Consider the following 19654-nt stretch of genomic DNA (forward strand, 5'->3'; position numbering starts at 1 on the left):
GGATGAAAGGAATAGTGGTTTGCTTCTCGGACACCATCAAGTCGGAGTGCTGGGAAGGGGGACTTGGTACTGGATGAAACACCCACAAGTTCCAATACTGCCACTGCATTGGCCAGTGGCCTGGTGGCCATGCGCCGGTACCGAAGTCTGGTGTGTATCAGAGGCTGGTTACCAGTATGTCTTTGGTGGAGCGAAGGATTCCCCCTTGGATTCTGAAGAGGATTCTTCCCTCAAAGACCATGGCAGCACAGTACCTGCTTCTCCCTCCAGGAGGTGCCAGGGAACTGGTGACCAACGATGGGTCGAAGACTGCTGCAGGGTTTTCCTCTGGATGGTGCCAAAGCGGTCAGTGCCGTGACGGAGCTCACTACCCCTTGATCCCTTCTATCCCTAGTCACCTTGAAAGAGCCTGGTGCCAGTGAAGTGCTTCGCTCAGAAGCCAAAGTGTTCAACGCCAATTTTGAACGGCTCAACTCTGAGACTGGTCTGAGGGCTGCCTCCATGAATAAGATCTTCAGACGAATGTCTCTGTCTTTTTAAGTGTGTGGTCTGAAGCCCCTGAATATCTGGCACTTCTCTTTAATGCGAGTTTCCTTGAGGCACTTTAGACAGCTAGAGTGCAGGTCACTCACTGACATCGGCTTGCTGCAGGAGGCACATGGTTTGAAGCCCGGTGACTGGGGCATACCCAGCCCCTGGGGCGACAGGGACAATTATTCACACTACTATACACCCTAACTCTAAGAACTAGACAATCTACTATAAAAGAGTCCAAACCACTGGGAAAGAAGCCTTGCAAGAGCAAGAAGGATTTTTCCAGGAAACAGTCATGGGCGGTATGAAGGAACTGAGAGGGTGGGATGGACATGAGCAAGCACCTGAAGGGAAAAAAAAAAAAAAAAACACTGCTTCTTGCAGTAAAGATTTTTTTCATCATCTTTGTGGACAAAAATAATTTACACCCAGACTAATTTAGCTGGGTCCATAAAGGCAGTCACCTACACATAAGTGGACTTCTGGATGAGCTTTGCCCAGTGCGATATATGAATGGGATGCGATATATGGATGGGAGGGAGCTGCAGCCTACAGCCTGCAAAATAGACCCCGCTTTTATAGTTGGTGAACACTAACGGGAAAAGGGTGGAAGGATTGGGCCTATTATTGGTGAATATAGTGGGTCATCTTTAGGAGACACTGACTCACTTCAAATGAGAAGTCATAAGACTCTTGCTCAAATAAAGAAAAAACCTATAGTTGGAAACTGACAATCTGGCTAATTACCAAACAATCCTGAACCTTTCCTTTTGGGACAGGTTAAGAGGGTTGTAGAAGCCTCCACAGACATCAGCAGAGGTTGGGTCTGACCATTCAATTGCAGGATATGCCTTTTCTTTGCCAACGTGGTTCTCAATCTAGGGCTTCTTTTGGACTGTCTCATGCTCCCAGATCCCAAGTAGTCCACTTGTGTCTTTTTGCCACCTGTGCCTAGCCAATATTAGATGTAAACAATAAACAGTTCGGTTAAAGACATTATTATCTACTTTAAAATAAATTCTTAAATGCATTTGTTCTTCCTTCACCTCTCCAGATACACACCTGCCTTGTGTAATCACCACCATCTCTCTCCCTTCAATTTCTCTTTCTATATTTTTCTCTTCCTTTTTCTGACACTCAAGTTCTCTTGCATCTTTTACACTGTCTTTTTAGCTCTATTGTGCTCTATTTCCTTTTGTTTCTTGGTTGCTCCATTTTCCAAAGGCCCCTGAGAAAAGGATTCTGCCATGGATTCCACAGCGCGGCAGAGGATTTAGAGAATTCAGAGAGGCTGCTACTCCACGTGCTCTTCCTGGCTCTGCTAAGAGACGCAGGAGAGAGAAAAGAAGCTGCCGGTGCCGCCTTCTGCATACAGACAAACTAGACTGTACAAGGGGCTACCACAGAAGGGAGAATAGATAGGGCAGCATTGCTATAAGGGGACAATGTCCCTTGCATGAAGTCTAGTAGAGTTAAATGTAGTTTCATGTAAAATACCCACCCAGTGGGCCTCGCCAGTTAATTTCTGTGGTTTTACAAATGCAGTTCCCTGTTTATGATAGTGTTTCTCCCTCTTTCCTGTTGTTGTGAGAACAATGCACTCAAACAGGTAAAACTAACTGAATAGGCAAACAATGAAACCAAGTGTACAGAATATGTTCAAATACACAGTGAGAAAGAGAGAGAAAAATTTATTTGGTTCATTAATCTTTCTGATCCAGTAATTTTAAGCGGTAATTGTAATATTTTGTAGGCAAAAAAAAAAAAATTCTCATGCAGATATGTGATTTTTAAGTTGACTGCATCCCCTACTCAAAGCCTTCAGTAGTTTTTCCAACTGCTGCAGCATAATCCTGGAGCACTTTGGCATCAGAGATTAAACATTCTCCCCTCCTTGTCTGTGAGTCGGGGTGGCATAGGTCGTCTATTGGATTAGAGTTAGATGGGTAAGGGTGTCAAGCAAGAGGCTGTTACTAACCCTACTGTGCTGCATAGAAGGGGGATGGATTTTTTTTTTTTTTTTTTTAAGAAGCATGGCCCTAACATAAGAGTGATCACTTTGCTTATTCGTTTCTTCATTAACTGTTTTGTCGAGTTGTGATGTCAACTCTTTGGGCAAAGACAAACCCTTCATGCTGAAAGCATAAAGTACACCGCAGGGAGTTATAAACTGAACTGTAGCAGTATACTTTAAAGCTTTATCCTTTTCCCCCCACACACACACCTTACAGTGCTGGCTCTTCCATCTCTGTCAAGTCCCTGTCCTTCGCCCATCCTCTCCACATGTGATAATGCTTCAAGGGATTCATGAAATACACCCTTTTTTGTCAGTTCCTCTTCCCAGCTGTTCACACACAGAAAAGGTGGGAGGGGAGGAAGAGAGTGAAGCAAGAAAGAAAATGTCATCATGGAGTATATAGATTAGCTTTGGCCTAATATGAATATTAATCTAGATTTTTTTTCAAAGCTCAAAGCCAGCTCCAAAGAGAGCACAGTAAAATGTGTCTTGCATCTTGCACTTGTCACAGTAAAACATGAACCACATAACAGCATTACAACAGAACAACATTTTACACTGGAAGAATCCCAAAGTGATTTACAACTGTCTACCACCACTGAAAAGAAACCACTGCTGCGATGAAATGAGCAGCCAGACTATGCACAGCACACCATAGAAGATAGAAGAGGTTTTTGGGTGGGTGAGGATGAATTTTTACCAGCAACACTATTGTCAGACTCTTCTTTTTTCTGAAAGCACCATGGGATCTTTAAAGTTTGACATGCAGCAAATGGCATGGAAGTAAATGTATCCATCTTCAAAGAATGAAAAGTGGAGTGAACCCGGACAGTATTCAGACTTACAGTTCCAGGGCATCTAGGTGTTTCAAGGATTATGTCTAAAACCACTAAGGCTGGGATTTTTTTTTAAACCTAATGGAGCTAGGCACCCAATTCCCAGGTATCTTCACTGGGAACTGGGCACCTCACTCCCCTTTCGGACCTTTTAAAATTCCAGCCTACATTATTCTCTTCACACTACTCCTTTGCCAAAAAAACAGGCTAGAAGGGTAATATTTCCACATTTGAGGGAAAATATCTTCATGTCACAGTCTACCAAGCACCCCTCTTGTTCCAGGTGGAATCTTTGAAGGAAATGGCATAAAAGGAGCACTGGTTTGAAAATAAAGAAGACTTCTTGACTACGGTGGAACCTGTACATCTTTCCTTTGTGAGTGAGGAACTGGCATGCTCAGAGGTGAGCCTGGGGTCCGGGGTGTTCTGAAGAAAGGAAAGATCTCCCTGACTTAGACAAGGACTTGAAAAACCTATCAGATATCTGCTAGCAAAGGGACTAAATATATTAACTGGAAGTATGTATAACTAATATAATTAACAAAGGCAAAGAAGAGAGCAGAACAGCAGGAGTGCCCTGGTTAAAAAAAAAAAGGCCAGCCTGTCAACCCCGTACCTCCAGCTGCTAATAAATCAGTGCGAGTTTGAGCATCAATCTAGGTGAACTTATGAATTTGAGTTTGATTTTATGAACTCTCTGCATATTTATACTTTTAATGATTGGAGTGTGTTGAATCCCCATCATTTGAAGGTTTTTAAGAACAAGTTGGTGTGACATTACCCAGGGTACAGTCTGGACCTCTGAAAAGCTGTGTCCTCTTAATTCTCTAGCCTCGGATGCCTTTTACACTGCTTTGCTGCCATAACATCCACCCCTGGCCTGTTCACACAGCCGTTAGCATGCAAAATCGCTTCCAGCTATGTTACATGTATGCTCTGCAGGCCATTCATTCATTACATACAGGGCAGCGCTAGCAGGTTCTCTAGCCCCCGACTTTGTCCCAGAAATGTGTCTCTTATACTGCTCAGTACCCTGCTGAAGAATACAAGCTCATAGAAAGTCCGTCATTTATCAAAGGAAAATGATATGCACCAACTCTGTTATCCAAAATGGAGTTTCCCCACACAAACTTATCTTATTGTTTTATCTTAACCAGTGTGTTTAGTTAATTAACCACAGAAAGATAGATTTTAAGTGATTACAAGTAATGACGCATAAAAGTCAGGATTGGTTACAAAAGAAATAAAAAGATAAAATGCAAGCTAATGGCTAACTTAACAAATTGACAGAATTCAAAGCAAAGGTTTTCCATGCTATATTCTGCAGTAAATTTCACAGGCTGGGTCTCTTATCAGCCTGGGACCCCTCCCCCTTAGTTCAGTATCCAATGAATATCTGAAGATCTCATGAGCAGAGAGATGGGAGAATGAGTGAAGTCAAGTGCTTTCATCCCATCTTTATAATGCAATTTCTTGTGCTAGAAACATCCTTGCTGAGTCATAGTGACATAGTCCATTGTCGACCTGAGGTTTGAACCGTCCCTGTGATGAAATGTAAAATTCTTGTTTACACCTTCCCGTTGCTAGAGAATGGTTCCTTAAGTAGGTGATAGCTATTCAACACCTGGCTCGGGTGCCAGTGTGTGTTTATCTCTGAAAAACTGGTTTGGGCTAGCTTTTCTTAACCTTGGATATATAATGTTATACAGTAGAATTTTGTAACTTTACATACAATGTTGATACACACATTTTACTGGGACAATAATATTCAGCAGATTATAATGTTTTGAATGATACCCCACAAGGCATACTTTGTACAAAATTTACCATAGTCTTGTAAAAGTGGTGAACATAATAGTATAGAGTATCATAGTTGGACAAACACCTATCAGGTATGGTGTAGGTTCACTTGATTCTTCCTTGGTGTTGGGGGATGGACTAGATGACCTCCTGAGGTTCCTTCCAGCCCTACATTTCTATGACTCTATATCTTTCACTGTATCCTTGCATCAGCTCTCTTGTGTTAAGGGGAAGGAGTCTGGTACCTGATCACTGTCCCTGAATGGACAGACATTAAGGACTATCAGATATTGGATGATCTTGCCATAGCAGGACAATGGAAACTATCAGCCAAAGACTATTTATTGACTTCTTAATGACTCTCATCCACTGTAACAAAGCTGAGTGCTGGAAGCCACATGCTACAGAGGGTTAGAGAATGGAAAAAACCCAGGGGAAGGACTGAAAGAGACAAGGTATTAAACTCTGCTTTTAAAGAGGATACACTGTTTACAGCGAAGACAGACCAGAACCAGAAGAGAAGACTGATCAGCAGGATAGCAGATGTAGGTCCTGGACTCCCGCCCAAAAGGTTCCCAGGATACATGAGGAAACTGAGGCAGGGTGTTTCAGGCAGATTATTTCCCACAGATCTGTACATCTCTTGTGCTCTTTTCCCACAGTTCTCTCTCTCTCTCTCTTGTTTTCTATATTTTAAGAAAGTGTGTTTAAAAGTGCGTTTCCAAAGCCTCTGTTATTTGCTTTAAATATCACAAACTCTCCAAGGGTATAGTAACAATCATCCAAAGTACTCACAAAGGCTTAAGTTACTGGGAGACTTGGGAGAGAAGGGGTCACCAGTGGTCTTGGTGCCTAGGGCCAGGGCTGGCCCACAAGATTTTGGCACCTGAGGCAGGGAGCTCAAATGATGCCCCCATGCCCCCTGCTTGGGCCAAAACTTTGAAAGGTCTAAATTCTGCCTTCTTCCTGTTCTACTCCTCTCATGGTACTGCTCTGCTACCTACCCCAATAAAGGAGAACTAAACTTAAAATGCTTTGTTCAAAAATTTTAAGTAACACTTAACTTGCAAATGCCTGAACAGCAAATGTAACTTTTCTTATCTGCATAGTAAACACTGGCATTTTTATCTGTTTGAATAATCAAAGTGGTGCTTTCCGTGCCTTCTTGGTTGCAAAGATTTGAACTGCTTCCTGAAGGTCCACAGTCTGGGCCAGCTCATACTATATTGAGATGGTTGCAAGGCCAACTAGTCTCTCCCATGTTATTGTGGAGCGTAGTTTGTTTTTTTAAACTTCAGCTTGGAGAAGCTGCGTTCTCCACTGACAAGTGTTACAGGAAGTGTTAGAAGTACGCGCAGAGCAACAAAAGCATTTGGAAAGAGGGTGGTCATCTTATTTGTGCATATATATTCCAGAACAGCCTTCGGAGTTGATCCTGCTGAAATGTATCTTGAAAGGGCTTTCAGTTCATCACCTAAATCACTCGCATCAATATCATGCATGTCATCATGTGTCAATACTGTCTCTAGTGCCCTGCATTGCTGGTGTAGGTGGTCTTCAGGTATAGCGAGGAGTTTTAGAATATCATACAACATCCCAAATATACTGCTGTGTTCCTTGAGCTGCATAAAACTTTCTTCAACTGACTGTATTGCACAATCTAGCACCTGGTTAAAGAATTCAACTTTGATTGTTGTTTGGGATCTCTTATGGGATTATTCCATGCCTCATAATCAAAATGTCTTCTTCTTTGGTGACTCTTATATTCTTGAATGGGTGGGAAAATAGCTTCAGTGTGAAGTTCCTCTGCCAACTTCTGTGCACTCTTCAGAACGTTTTGAAATCCCTCATCTGACCGGTACGACTGTAGGTATGACTTTGCTTTGTCCAGTTCTTCCATTGCTCCAGATATATCAAGGTCAACACCTTGGAGTCTCTTGTTTACAACATTTATTTCAAACAGTATGTCATGCCATAACACTAAGCCACACAGAAATTTGAAGTTATGTATGTTTCTGGTGGTTCCATTTCCCTCTGCCACGAACAGTTCCTGTCATAGCATTATCCTCCATAATGGCAACTATGGCACCATCTATCTTCCAAATTTGGTGTTTGATAGGCTTTATCGCCTCCACTCGACTTTCCCATCGTGTGGCACTCAGTGGTTTCAGCGTCAGAGAGGATGTTCCCAGATGTTGCTTCCAAATTTGCCATTGATGCAGAGAAAAATACATAGATGCTTTGAATTACATTACAAAATTCAGCAGCCCCACTAGAAGCTGATGCTGCATCACTGACCACCAAGTTCAATGAATGAGAACTGCACGGCACAAAAAAAGCTCAAGGGTTTAACTCTCAGATCCGTATCTGCACTCCTCTGTTCTTTCCTCTCATGTTGGCACCATTATCGTAGCCCTGACCTCTCATGTCAGCTATCGCAATTCCCCTATCTTCCAGTTTTTTAAGAAGCACATTTGTCATACCAGCTCCTGTAGTATCATCAATGTCAATAAATTCTAGAAAATGCTCTCGGACAGTCACCATTGCAGGGACATTTTCACTAGGTTCTGTTGTTGTTACAAAACGCACCATTAAAGTCATTTGTTCCATATGGTTGATGTCAGGTGTGCAGTCCAGAATAACAGAGTAATATCTTGCTGACTTCAGCTCTGCCGCAATCTTCTGTTTGACTTTTGTTGCCAGTAACTGTATGATCTCATTTTTAATTGTTTCTCCAAGGTAGTGGTGTATGTACATTTTTTTGGGTGGAGTACAGCATCAAACTCAGCCATCAGCGCCACAATTTTAAGGAACTTTCCATTGTTTGGCAAACACACCTGATCTGAAGTGTCACACAGTGCTAGGTTTTGGGTAGCAAGCATTCTCACAATGGCAATGAGCCTTTTCAGAACATTTTGCCAGTAAAGAGACTATATATGGCTCTCAACAGTCAATTGAAGGGGACAAATAAGGAGGCTGGTAGCAGGGCCTGAGTGAGGGAAGATATCCGTGTCTTAAGGGCCTATCTGGCTCCTACTACTTCAGTTGACTGCCTGTTCTCCTCATGTGGGTTCAGGGAAGCAGCAGGAAACAGGAAGCTCCCTGAGAAGCTGGTGTTAATCAATCCAGGCTCCTGGGGGTGCTAGAGAAGTACATAAAAGCTCCTCCTCCTCTCTCTCCCTGCAGCTCCTGCTGCTTTCTGTTATTGCCTCACCTTTTCTCCTGCCTGCCTGTTATGTCTCTTGTGCCCTCCTTCCTCCAGCACAGCACTCCATCTCTGTGCATCTAGAGCAGAGAGAATACATATGCACCAGCAGCAGACACAATTTTCTACACGCTGGGTCCTAGTGGCGCCCCCTCCGCCCCCAGTCTGGCACCTGAGACGGCCGCCTCAGTTCACCTCATGGTAAGGCCAGCCCTGCCTAGGGCAACTGAGCTACAGGACTGTACATCCCAAGAAGGTATGCCAGCAGTCTGAAGTCTGTATCCAAGGAGTACGCCTGAAGGACCAGAGTTGGAGACAGTGTCTGGAAACAGCTCAGACTCAGGAAGCTAAAAAGCATGTGGGATCTAAAGTTTCAGTCTAATACAACAACCTGGTGACTGTGCACAAGGATTTACTCAGCCAGGGCTGTAACAATGCAAAGCACTCCCCAAAACTCCTCTATGGCTGCTGAAAGAAATACCTCTCTCCTTCCTTTCTCCCTCTCCAAAGCCTACCTCCAAATTGGAACATTGAGAACAGGGGAAGTCCCTGGTATTGTACCCTTCCCCTTGGCTCCATTTTTGGGTCTTCCTCCTGATTCCAAAAGCAGCAACAATGAGAAATTGGCATGACTCAACAACTGCACTGGAGTTCACCAGGAACTGAAAAGCACCAATAAAACTGGCATGATTCTTGCTGACCTCACTCGGTGGCTGCTTTGGAGGAAGCTGTCAGTGGCAGCAAATGCACTAGAGTTGACTGCAGACTTAAGCTTAAATTCTACAGAAATGGATGGCTTTATAATTTACTATACTAACAGCTAGAGGCCCCAATTAAGACTGAGACCCCATTGCTAGGCAGTGCACATACACATAAGATACAATCCCCGCCCCGAAGAGCTTACAGTCAAACTAGAAAAAAGAGAGAAAAGAGATGGAAGGGCAAACAAACAGACTTGCCCAAGATCATACAGTCGGTCAATGACTAATAAGTTCTCCTAAGTCCCACTTCAATGCTCTAGGCACTCAACTATGCTACCTCCCCTGGACAGCGAATTTGGATATCACTAGTAAAGCTGATTTGTCCATCTGAAGTGTTGTTCCAGTCCTCTAGGATGTAAAATACAGAGTAGTTTGTGGTTTTAGATGCAAACAGCCATGTCTTGAAGTGTCTGGACTTAGATCTTTGAATCACATCCCTTCTCATTTAGTTAGATAATAAACTGTTATTGTGGGAGCAGACAGCTGGAGATTTTTCTAGTTTAACACTGAGGAACAGAACCATAGTTCTATGCACCAATCTGGTATTAAAGGAGTTAATACCACTGCAAACAGGGGAATATTAACATCATTTAGGCCACTTCAGGTCTTTTCCTCAATTTGTCACCTAGTACTCTTCATGAAATCAGATTGAATATTTTCAAACTTACCACTGTGCTTAACAAATAAACCAGGTGGCAAGAATTAGGACACAAAGAATGACATGTTCAGAGATTTAATGTATTCCCCAGATAAACTGGGCACTAGTTAACTTGCCAATGAGAATCTGAATCTACCACAACTTTCCTATATGGAAGAAATGCAGACACTTCTAGTGAGAAAAGAAAAATATTCCCAGGAGAAGTATTTTCCAGATGCCAGTGCCATCATCAAGCTGTGTTAGCATCATCAGAGGTATCATCTTAACTACTGGTTTCTTAGATAAAATCCCTAAAGGGATTTCAGGTAAGAAAGACAAAACTATCTTACAGTTGGACTCTTGTTTTCACCATAATAAAGATTATGGTGCAGTTCTTAGGAGATAAGCACAGCCCCAAATGGGAAATCTAATACAGTGTTTTCACACCACTAAAAGATTTCTCCATATAGAATCTTATCTGAAACATATTGCCTTTGGAGACTAAAATCCAATGCATATATTCAATCCCCCTCCTGGCAGAATTATCCAGACATCCTTACTTCAGCCATGGCTGTTCTAAACACCAACAATTCAATACATAAAATTACAAGACAAGCCTTAGTTCCGTGGCCTTGGAAATAAGGTAACTTTAAAAAAAAAATGATCCAAGTTTTGGATACAAATATAGTGGAACCTGCTCATAAGGAACCCTGTTATAATGAAAATTAATAAAAGTTCTACATTGTTCGACAAGGCAACATACACATTTCAATTCCAGTTAGCATGAACTTATATAGTGCAGTGAACCTTTGGGGAAAAAAATTACTTTAAATGTAAAAGGGTTCATTCCATAAACATCAGTTTGGCTAAGGATGAAACATACTTTCCCCAACCAAAAGTTTAGTCAAGGTCCAGACTCGGTGGGCCTCACAGACCCACTCTCCCACAATGGTGCCCTTGAGTTCTAGGGTTCTGTCAGACATTTATCAGTAGCTGATGACTGGTTGTCTGAATTTATTCCTAGACAGTTACTTAGGAAAACATCAGGCCTGAAAGACACTAGAGAAATCATCCACCACAATAATAGGAAACTGGATTCCTTTGAGCTGAACTGTGGAGTAAATTCTGCTATATAAGTGACCAAACCTCCTCTTTAATTCACCTGAGAAATCCACACACTTGAGAGAAACATCCACTAGGCTCACTCAGAGAGAGATATTCAAACCACTTTATCACTCCCCCTTTAGTAACATGGGGAGAAGTCCCCTTTATGAGCCGAAACAAGTTGATGGAAGAACTTAATCAAATGCAAAAAGCCTGGGGAAAAATCTTTATTGATATGAAAAAACAAACCAATGAAACAGGAATTCACTTTGTTCTGACTTCTAAAAGCACGGTTTTGAGGTGGTCGGAATACAACGAACATCCCGAGGAAAGCCGTCTATATTTGTAATGTCCCTAACTTGTGGGCGCTAGGGAAGTTAACATCACTGCATGCTGGAGCTATGAAACAAGAAGTAAGCCACTCATTTCAACTTCACATAGTAATCTCAATTTGGGATGATAGAACAGAGAAGAGAAAGGAAAAAAAATCTACTAAACTCTTGCCATTAAAAAAAAAACAACTTCCATAATTGTGACCAAGGACAGGACTTCAGTAAAAGTTACACTTAAAAATGTTTCAATAAAATCATCAAATCTCTTTCTGTCAAATGATGGAACTATCTATAGCTCAGTTTAAAAAGTTGCAGCTGGACATATGTATTCCCCTGATAAATTTTCTCTTCCATGACTAGCAGATTCACACTAATCAACATTTTCTTCAAAGTAACCTGTGCAAGAACCATTGTGTGAAATAAGGATATTGTGGATCCTGTTTATCTTGCAACATCTAATAATGTACCAGAAATTTTGCATACTCAACCTGCTGAATGACATGTAGCTAGTTTAAATGAAAGCAAATCGAGAAATACTATGTGAAATACTCTAGAGAAACCATAATACTCAGGTGCATTATTTGTGAAAAACAGAACAATGCAGCCTCGGTGTTCACCCATATGCTTTGTAGTGAGAAAAAGGAGCTAGCCTCCCCAGTTGCTAGCATTATGGTGACCAGACCACAAATGTGAAAAATCAGGACAGGGGGTGGGGGGGCAATAGGAGCCTATATAAGAAAAAGACCCCAAAATCGGGACTGTCTTTATAAAATCGGGACATCTGGTCACCCTAGCTAGCATTTAGATTTCATAGCTCTCTCCCCTCTCCTACCCCATATTACACTCAACCCCCCAAAACAGGCATCTGCAGAAGGCTACATATTGTCTTCTGGGCGTTGGCAATTTTACCAGGGAACAAATGAAAGTGCAAGTGGAAGATGGGACTGGGGGACATTTTCAGTTAGGTAACTTTATTGTCTGAAACTGTACACAGCCTCCTGTAGAAGGAAAGTACACAAGACTGACAGCTGTGCCACAGAAACCAATTAAAATCAATACAACACAGCTACTGAGCTGAGAGCTGAAGCGCAACTCAAAGTAAAGGTTTCAACATTAAATTATTGACTGGAAATACCTCTGGTAAAATGTTGTAGTTGAATTGAAAACACTATACTGGTCTTTCTTGTGAAACAAAACTTAATGAAAGTGAAATAAAACAGCCAAGGAATTTCTTAGAGGATCTTTGAAAGTGGTGCCAAAAAAATCCGGTAATAAAATCTAGAGATAATTTCCTTGTAAGAATAATTAGATGCTGATTTGCAGATGGTGATTTGGATAGAATAAGTTATAAAATTGGAATTTCCATTAACAATATTAAAATACCTTGCTGAGTAGTAAACTGCACCTTGTTTACACATCTATATTAAAGTATGTATTCTACACACATATACAGTATATATACACACACACACACACCAAAATTTTGATACACTGAGCAACAGATGCTGTTCATCTCTCGCTCGCTAATAACCAGTGTTGTCAATAAAGTTTGGCTTCTACAAGCTGAAGACATTATCATTACTCAGAATGATCTGGAAGCAATCCTAAAGTCATGACAAAGTAAATTGTGTTTCACCGTATTTTTTTTTCCCGCTGGCTGTGAGAACACACAGATCAATACTCTTCAGCATGAGAATTCCACACTGAAATTTTCATTTGTTACAAACAGCAACAAAAAGGCCCTAAGCAAGCCCTGTCACTTTCGGTTTAGGAGGAAATGCACTAATAAACTCTTACCCCTGGGTCATCTTTGACAATGGGCAATACTATGCCAGCTCTTATTAAAGGTAATTCATATCAGTGGCCCAAAAATTTCCCTTAAAATTACCGTCTTTTGTATCCATGTAGCAGGATGTCAGCTTTAAAGTGCCACTGAGATATAGGACCTGTCATTATGGTTAATTTTCAGCACAGTTTTAACACCAGGGTAGCTGACCCCCAAGGGTATGTTTTTGGCTAACAAGATTTATTTGGTGGTTATCCAGACAAACAAGAAAATATATTACGGTATATTGTTTTTCAAATATAACAGTGAGCAACAAATCCTATACACCCATTTTTTATTCTGATGTCCAATAGACCAATGCATTGGTACAAAAACTGTTAGAGCAATTAAAGAAATTTAACTAAAATACAATAAAATAGCTAACATTCTTCAGCTTCTAACTCTAGAAAGTGCAATATATACTTTTTAAAAACCGGAACTTTTAAAATAATAGAATCTCTCTATATAAAATGTCTGTATTGACTAGATTGCTACTTACCATCAAGCTAAGATTGGGTCATAAAGCTGAGTTTTACTCTGGACTTCAATATTTTAACTTGAGTTTTCCAAAACTTTTTAAAAACTATTTTACTTTACTATTTTCTTGCACTGGAAAGAACTAAAAAACCATCAGTCATTTCTTGGGCAAATGTCCGTATGTTTTAGTTTCTTAGTTATATCAAAAATTAAGTTTTCATGTTGCCACAGGACTAATTTTATCACGTTAAAAAAGGAAATTATATAGTGATCCACTAGAAGAAACAATATGACTAATTACTGTACAAAACAGCAGGTAACATTACTAACGCTGATGGCTATTCAGCAAGGAAGTGGCAGGGCCCAATTAATGATGGTTTTTGTAATAATAATATTTTGCACTTCTCAATCACCTTTCACCTGGGAGTCTCAAAGCACATTACAAAAATATTAATTAAGCCTCACTGCAAATGTGTGAGTAGGTAATTGAACAGTTGAGTAAAGATAGCCACAGAAAGGTTAAATGACTTGCCCCAGATCACATAGCAAGTGAATTGCAAAGCTGGGAACTGAACCGAGTAGTCTTGAATCTCAGTCCTGTGTTCTCACGACTAGACCAAGTGCCTCTTTATCCCCCACCACCCCAAATTACAAACTCTAAGCCACTGCCAGACTTGATAAGCGCAAGTAAACCAACATAGTCACCTGAAGTCAGGAAACAGGATCACAACAGGCCAACTGAAAGAGAAAATTTTCACATCCCTTCTTTCTGGGCCATCAAGCTTAATTAAAACATAACCCTCCCACTCCCCAAGCATAAGTCATGGTTGCATTGCAGCAGGCTGCCATGCTTCTGAGTGGACTGAAATTCATTTAAAGTATTTAAGGTATTCTGGTATGGGGGTTGAGCAAATACACCATTGCTTCTCCTCTACCCCACAAAACATTAAGAAGTAAAAATTAACTTATTACAGTAGATACTTTCATATCTGTAAAATTATTTGTTAAATGTTAATCAGTAGTCATCTCAACCAATATTATCTAGAAGATAGTGGAAAGGAATATGGTATTTTACAAGCATTGCATTATTAGGCCTTTTTATAGAATCCCATTCTATGGAAAGCACTTGTCAGAAACGAAGCTGTCAAAACTATACAGCCACATTCATTAGTTTTATTTTATGAGGATGTATGTAATTTTATTGTGCTATCTGTTGGCTAAATAAAAGTGTAAATATGATGCATTGATGTTAAGGGTATTTAATTTCATAAAATGAAAACATTTGCAACTTTACCTCTCACAATAAGTTGAGCAAAATTGGACACTCCAGAGCCTCTCTCTGACTGAGTTACACAGCGATATAAATCCTGATCAGTTTTTGTCACCTCTTGCAACTTGAAGGTAGCAGCAAATCTTCTGTGATTGATATTTTTAGTTTGGGCGACTGGAATATCTTCTCCATTCCGTCGCTATAAATAAGAGAAAACAGTGCAAAGATATCTTATAAGAGTGTTTTTCCTCTTGACAAAGACATAAAAGTATCAACAAATATATTTTAAAACATCCAAACACAATCTCACCATGCTGAGTTTTCCATGATGGAAGGGTCTAGCAAAGAGTTTCCCCTCTAGAGTTGGGAAGCGTTCAGTCTTCCGCCCTTCCCAGGGTATATCTACACTACAGTTAAAAAGCCATCGTTGGCCCATGCCAGCTCACGCAGGCTCGCAGGGTTTGAATTAAGGATCCCTGAGCTCTGGGACTCTCCTACCTTGCAGGGTCCTAGAGCCTGGTCTCCAGCCCAAGCCCAAACATCTACATTGCAATTAAACAGTCCCTTAGCCCAAGCCCAAGTCAGCTGGAACAGGTTTTTAATTGCAATGTAGACATACCCCAAGAGGCCAAGCACATCACATCCATCTTGCATTGTTCAATAATGGGAACTTTTCACAGGAGATCCTAGCTTTCCAAGTAGCAGCATCACACTGTGAGAGTTGCATCACTGGGACGGCTTACTAAACTTTGTAAAGTTAAAACCAATTTATCAGTCCATTGTAAACAGAAGTTATACAAAAACTTGTGCACAGAGTTGCGGAATTTTCAACAGCTTTCTGGATACTGGTTTTGCCCTTTTATGATAGTTCTTATGCACCAAGCACCCACTTCCTGAAATTGCACTGCCTGACATCAATCACCCTCCAACTAGAGCTGGTTGAAAAAAAGCTGTAAAAAAAAATGGAAAACAGGAATTTTTCATAATATGTTTACCGATTTTTGAATTTTTGAACAAAACACCATTTCTGAATATCAAAAAAATTTCAAATCAGTTCCATGGGTGACAAAAAACTGCAAAATTTTCAAGTGAATGTTTGTGTTCCATCTCCTCACCCCCAATGAAAATTAAATTTTAAATTTCATTGAAAACTCAAAAGTTCAAAAAAAAATTGACTAGCTCTAGCTCCAGCAGAGATGTTACCATCTCTTTCCCACAGACAGCATCCCCCTCCTAGTACAAGTGGATGCAGCTGTTTCTGAAACTGTGAGCATCATTTCTCATTCATCAACAGAGGCAATTATCTGTCCTGCAGCAGCATTGCCTACTCCTATGAAATCGCCACCTCAGGTAGAAATGTATAACTTCCCAATCAACCCCAGGAATAAGAAATATCACCCAAAATTTAAACTCAGAATTTCTGAGCACGAAGCAATATTGCTGGGCCATAAAGGCAGCAAATTGGAATTTAATAAAATTAAAGCCTCTGGCAAAAAAAAAAGAAAAAGAAAAAAGGGGAAAGGAAATGAGTCAAAGCTGCATATGTATGTTTTCTGGGCTACTGGCATGTACTAGATCATTTCATTTTACATCTAACATTTATGGTCTTAGTACGGGGTTAGGTTCTCTATAAAGAGCTGCCCTCTCCTAATGAAAACACATACTGCTGTAAATTAGCCAGCTGTTAGTGCTGCCTCAGACTCACTGTAAAACTATTCATTTTTAACCATTAACACATTGAAACATGAATCTTAGTTTTTTCTGCCTTATAGCAGTCAAAATGCACCATTTCCCACACCCCATTACAACCTTGACCTGAAAGCTACCATTTATATACTCCTGACAGACTTCCACTCCCCTCAATCCAAGAAAATTCCGGTATGAAGAGCATTCCATCATCTTTATCAACAGCAATTTTATTGGACTGACTCTCCTTTATTTCATGATAAAAGTTTATATTGAGAAGACCAATTTAATTTCCTTTTCTGCTGTTATGTCAGAGATGGCATTGAGTCAACTGTGAAACCTCCAACTACCCCCACAGGCATGGCTCAGATTGCAGAAGAAAACTAGGAAATATTGCCAAATGAAACAGAAAAAAATGCATCTCCAGCAGAAGAGAAAACTCTGATCTGAAATACTACAAAAATATACTCAGATACCGCCTCTTTTTAAAGCCACCATCTCTTACATTAACACAACTCTCAAATATCTCTTTCTTATAGGATAGTTATCTGAAATTGTATCATGTGGTAAGAGCACAGGACTGGGTGTCAGGAGAGCTGGATTCTATTGCCAATTCTGTGGCTGACTCACTGGATGACCTTTGGTACATCATAGGTTCTTTGTGACTCAGTTTTCCCATCTGTAAAATGTGGAGAATACCTACCTCACAAAGGTGAAGTTAGGCTTAGTTTGCTAATGTTTTCAAAGAGACCCACAGACGGAAGGCACCATTGAAATGCAAACTATCAACAGTATTACTAAAGCTTATATTACCGAACAGCTATTACACACTTAAAGACTTCATGTTCCACTACTACTCAAGCTACAGTAAAAGCACTATGCAATACGTATCTCTTTCCTCCTCTTAGCTAGCTCATTGCATTTGAAAGCAAGATTCTCTACCTGTTTATTTCCTCAGTTTAAATCAGACTTAAAATGAATGTCTTGTTAGTCTACACACTGATAAATTATTTTTAAGTCGCCAGATCCAAACTTTATATTAACTAAAATAAATAAATTACACTGCAGTTTCCTTCCTTTCTACTTGTCAAAGCTTCCTTACAATCTATGTTCTGATCATCAGCCAGGGAGAAGGAAGGTGAAGGAAAATCATGTTCTTTCCCAGCACGTACAACTTGTCAGCCACTTATTAAGAAACACTAAAGATGATGAAAGTGTAGATTATGTTGACTAAAAGACTGAAATTTTGAAATACGGTATTACAGAAGACTGCAAGGCAACTCAGCTAGTTCAATGAGTCTATTCCTGAAAAGTGTTGGATGGCAGTAGAAGAGGAAAAATAAAAGGATTTAACATTTGTTGTTAAAATATGCTTTTAAGAAGTGTTCTTTACCTTTCCATGAATGCTATTTATTTCTCCAGCAGAGGGATTTTACTGCAGAATACAACTGATAAATCCCCTTTTTTAAAAAAAACCTAAATATAGGTTTCTGAAAAATACAATGCATTTTTTGCTTCAAAAGTAGAATTTCCTTACATTAAGGCACTTCCTTCATTTTGACTCCAATGTTTTTAAATTCTAATGCTCCAAACTCATTCTCCTTGACAGTGAAGAACTTTACATAGCCTGTACTGTAAAACAAATTAGTCTCCAAATGTTACAACTCCCTTATTAAAGCTGCTCTGCATGCTCAATGCTAGAAAAACACAATTAACTGGGCTCCTAATTTTAAACTGAATAATGAAGCACTTTAAAACAGTTATGGAATTGCCTCACTATCAATACACAGAAATTTAATTAGCTTAACAATTTTATTTACTGTTCACAACAAAACCTAGAATTGTCTTTGCTGACTGCATTAATGAGTTATCACTCCCTTATTTTCAGGATTTAGAATTGTTCGAGAATGGCTGGTGTCTGTCTCCTTTATACAGTTCCTTTACGCCTTCACTGTGCTTTAGATCTCTAAAACAGGATACCCAAAACAGTATTAACAAAGTCTAATCACCCAACTCAAAATGTGCCCATTTAAATTATCTTTGAAAGTGTTCCCCCGAGCTTTAAGCTCAGGCAACCTAAAAACTAAGGCTCCTGTTGTATGCACAGTGCCATAGACTATGCAGCCCTTGACAGACCCTCCATTACTGATTTTTTTTTTAAATTATACTACTACTTTTTACTAACAATTATTTATTAATTATTGTTTGTATTGCAGGAGCACATAGGACCAAGACCACATTGTACTGGGCACTGAACAAACAAACAACAAAAAGACGGTCCCTGCCCTACAACTTTCAATCTAGGTATAAGAGAAAACAGGTGACTATAGACCAGCGTTTCTCAAACTGGGGGTCCGGACCCAAAAGGAGATCACAAGGCTATCACAAGGGGGTCATAAGATCTGAGCCGTAACCAGGACAAGAAGAGCAGGGCAGCCACCCAGAACGCAATGTTGGGAGGGAGAGAGAGGAAGGGATAGAAAAATGCCAGGGAACAAATGGTAGGGATAGCCCTGCAACAGGCATGGTATTGCCACCCTTACTTCTGTGCTGCTGCTGGTGGCAGCGCTGCCTTCAAAGCTGGGAGCCTGGTCAGCAGCCGCCACTCTCCTGCCGCCCAGCTCTGAAGGCAACGCAGCAGCCAGCAGCAGTGCAGAAGGATGGCAATACTATAGTAATTTTCTATCACTTTTGTTGGGGTGGGGGGTGTCACAGCCTGAAATATTTTCAAAGGGGGGCCCAGCAAAAAAAGTTTGAGAAACCCTGCTATAGACAGCCTGGGGGAGCACAAAGATACAATAAGACGATATTGGTCAGCATGATAGGCTCCGGTCCCAGTACTCCAGCAGCCTAACTGTTGTCGGGTTGTTGTAGGGATCACAGCAAAAGAGTTTTAAGGAGAGTTTTGAAGGAGGACAGTGTGGTGACTTTGTTGCTGTTATGGGTAACTCCTCCCAAGCATGAGGAGCAACATCTGAGAAAGCACGAAGGTGTTTGTTTGAAAATTTAACAAGGGGACTATGAAGGCCAGCACCACTGGCGGATCAGAGGCAGAAGTTGACATCTTTATAGCATATAAGACATAAGGACAGTGCGGACAGACTGTGAACGGCCTTCTAAATGAAGAGAAGTAGCTTACATTTGGTGATAGAGAAGAAGGAGCCAGTGGA

At 40.5% G+C, this 19654-nt stretch overlaps 1 protein-coding gene across 21 annotated transcripts in view; it reads right to left on the reverse strand.

The window, feature by feature from the left end:
• PTPRK (protein tyrosine phosphatase receptor type K) overlaps nucleotides 1-19654 on the reverse strand; it is a 569400-nt gene that overhangs the window by 253533 nt on the left and 296213 nt on the right. For all 21 annotated transcript variants that reach the window (XM_065588559.1, XM_065588557.1, XM_005280229.5 and 18 more), the window contains exon 6: nucleotides 14823-14997. In XM_065588559.1, the coding sequence (XP_065444631.1) occupies nucleotides 14823-14997 (175 nt within the window). The remainder of the gene's footprint in view (nucleotides 1-14822; nucleotides 14998-19654) is intronic.

Source organism: Chrysemys picta, chromosome 3 (genome assembly GCF_011386835.1).
Source record: "Chrysemys picta bellii isolate R12L10 chromosome 3, ASM1138683v2, whole genome shotgun sequence".
Lineage (NCBI taxonomy): Eukaryota > Metazoa > Chordata > Testudines > Emydidae > Chrysemys > Chrysemys picta.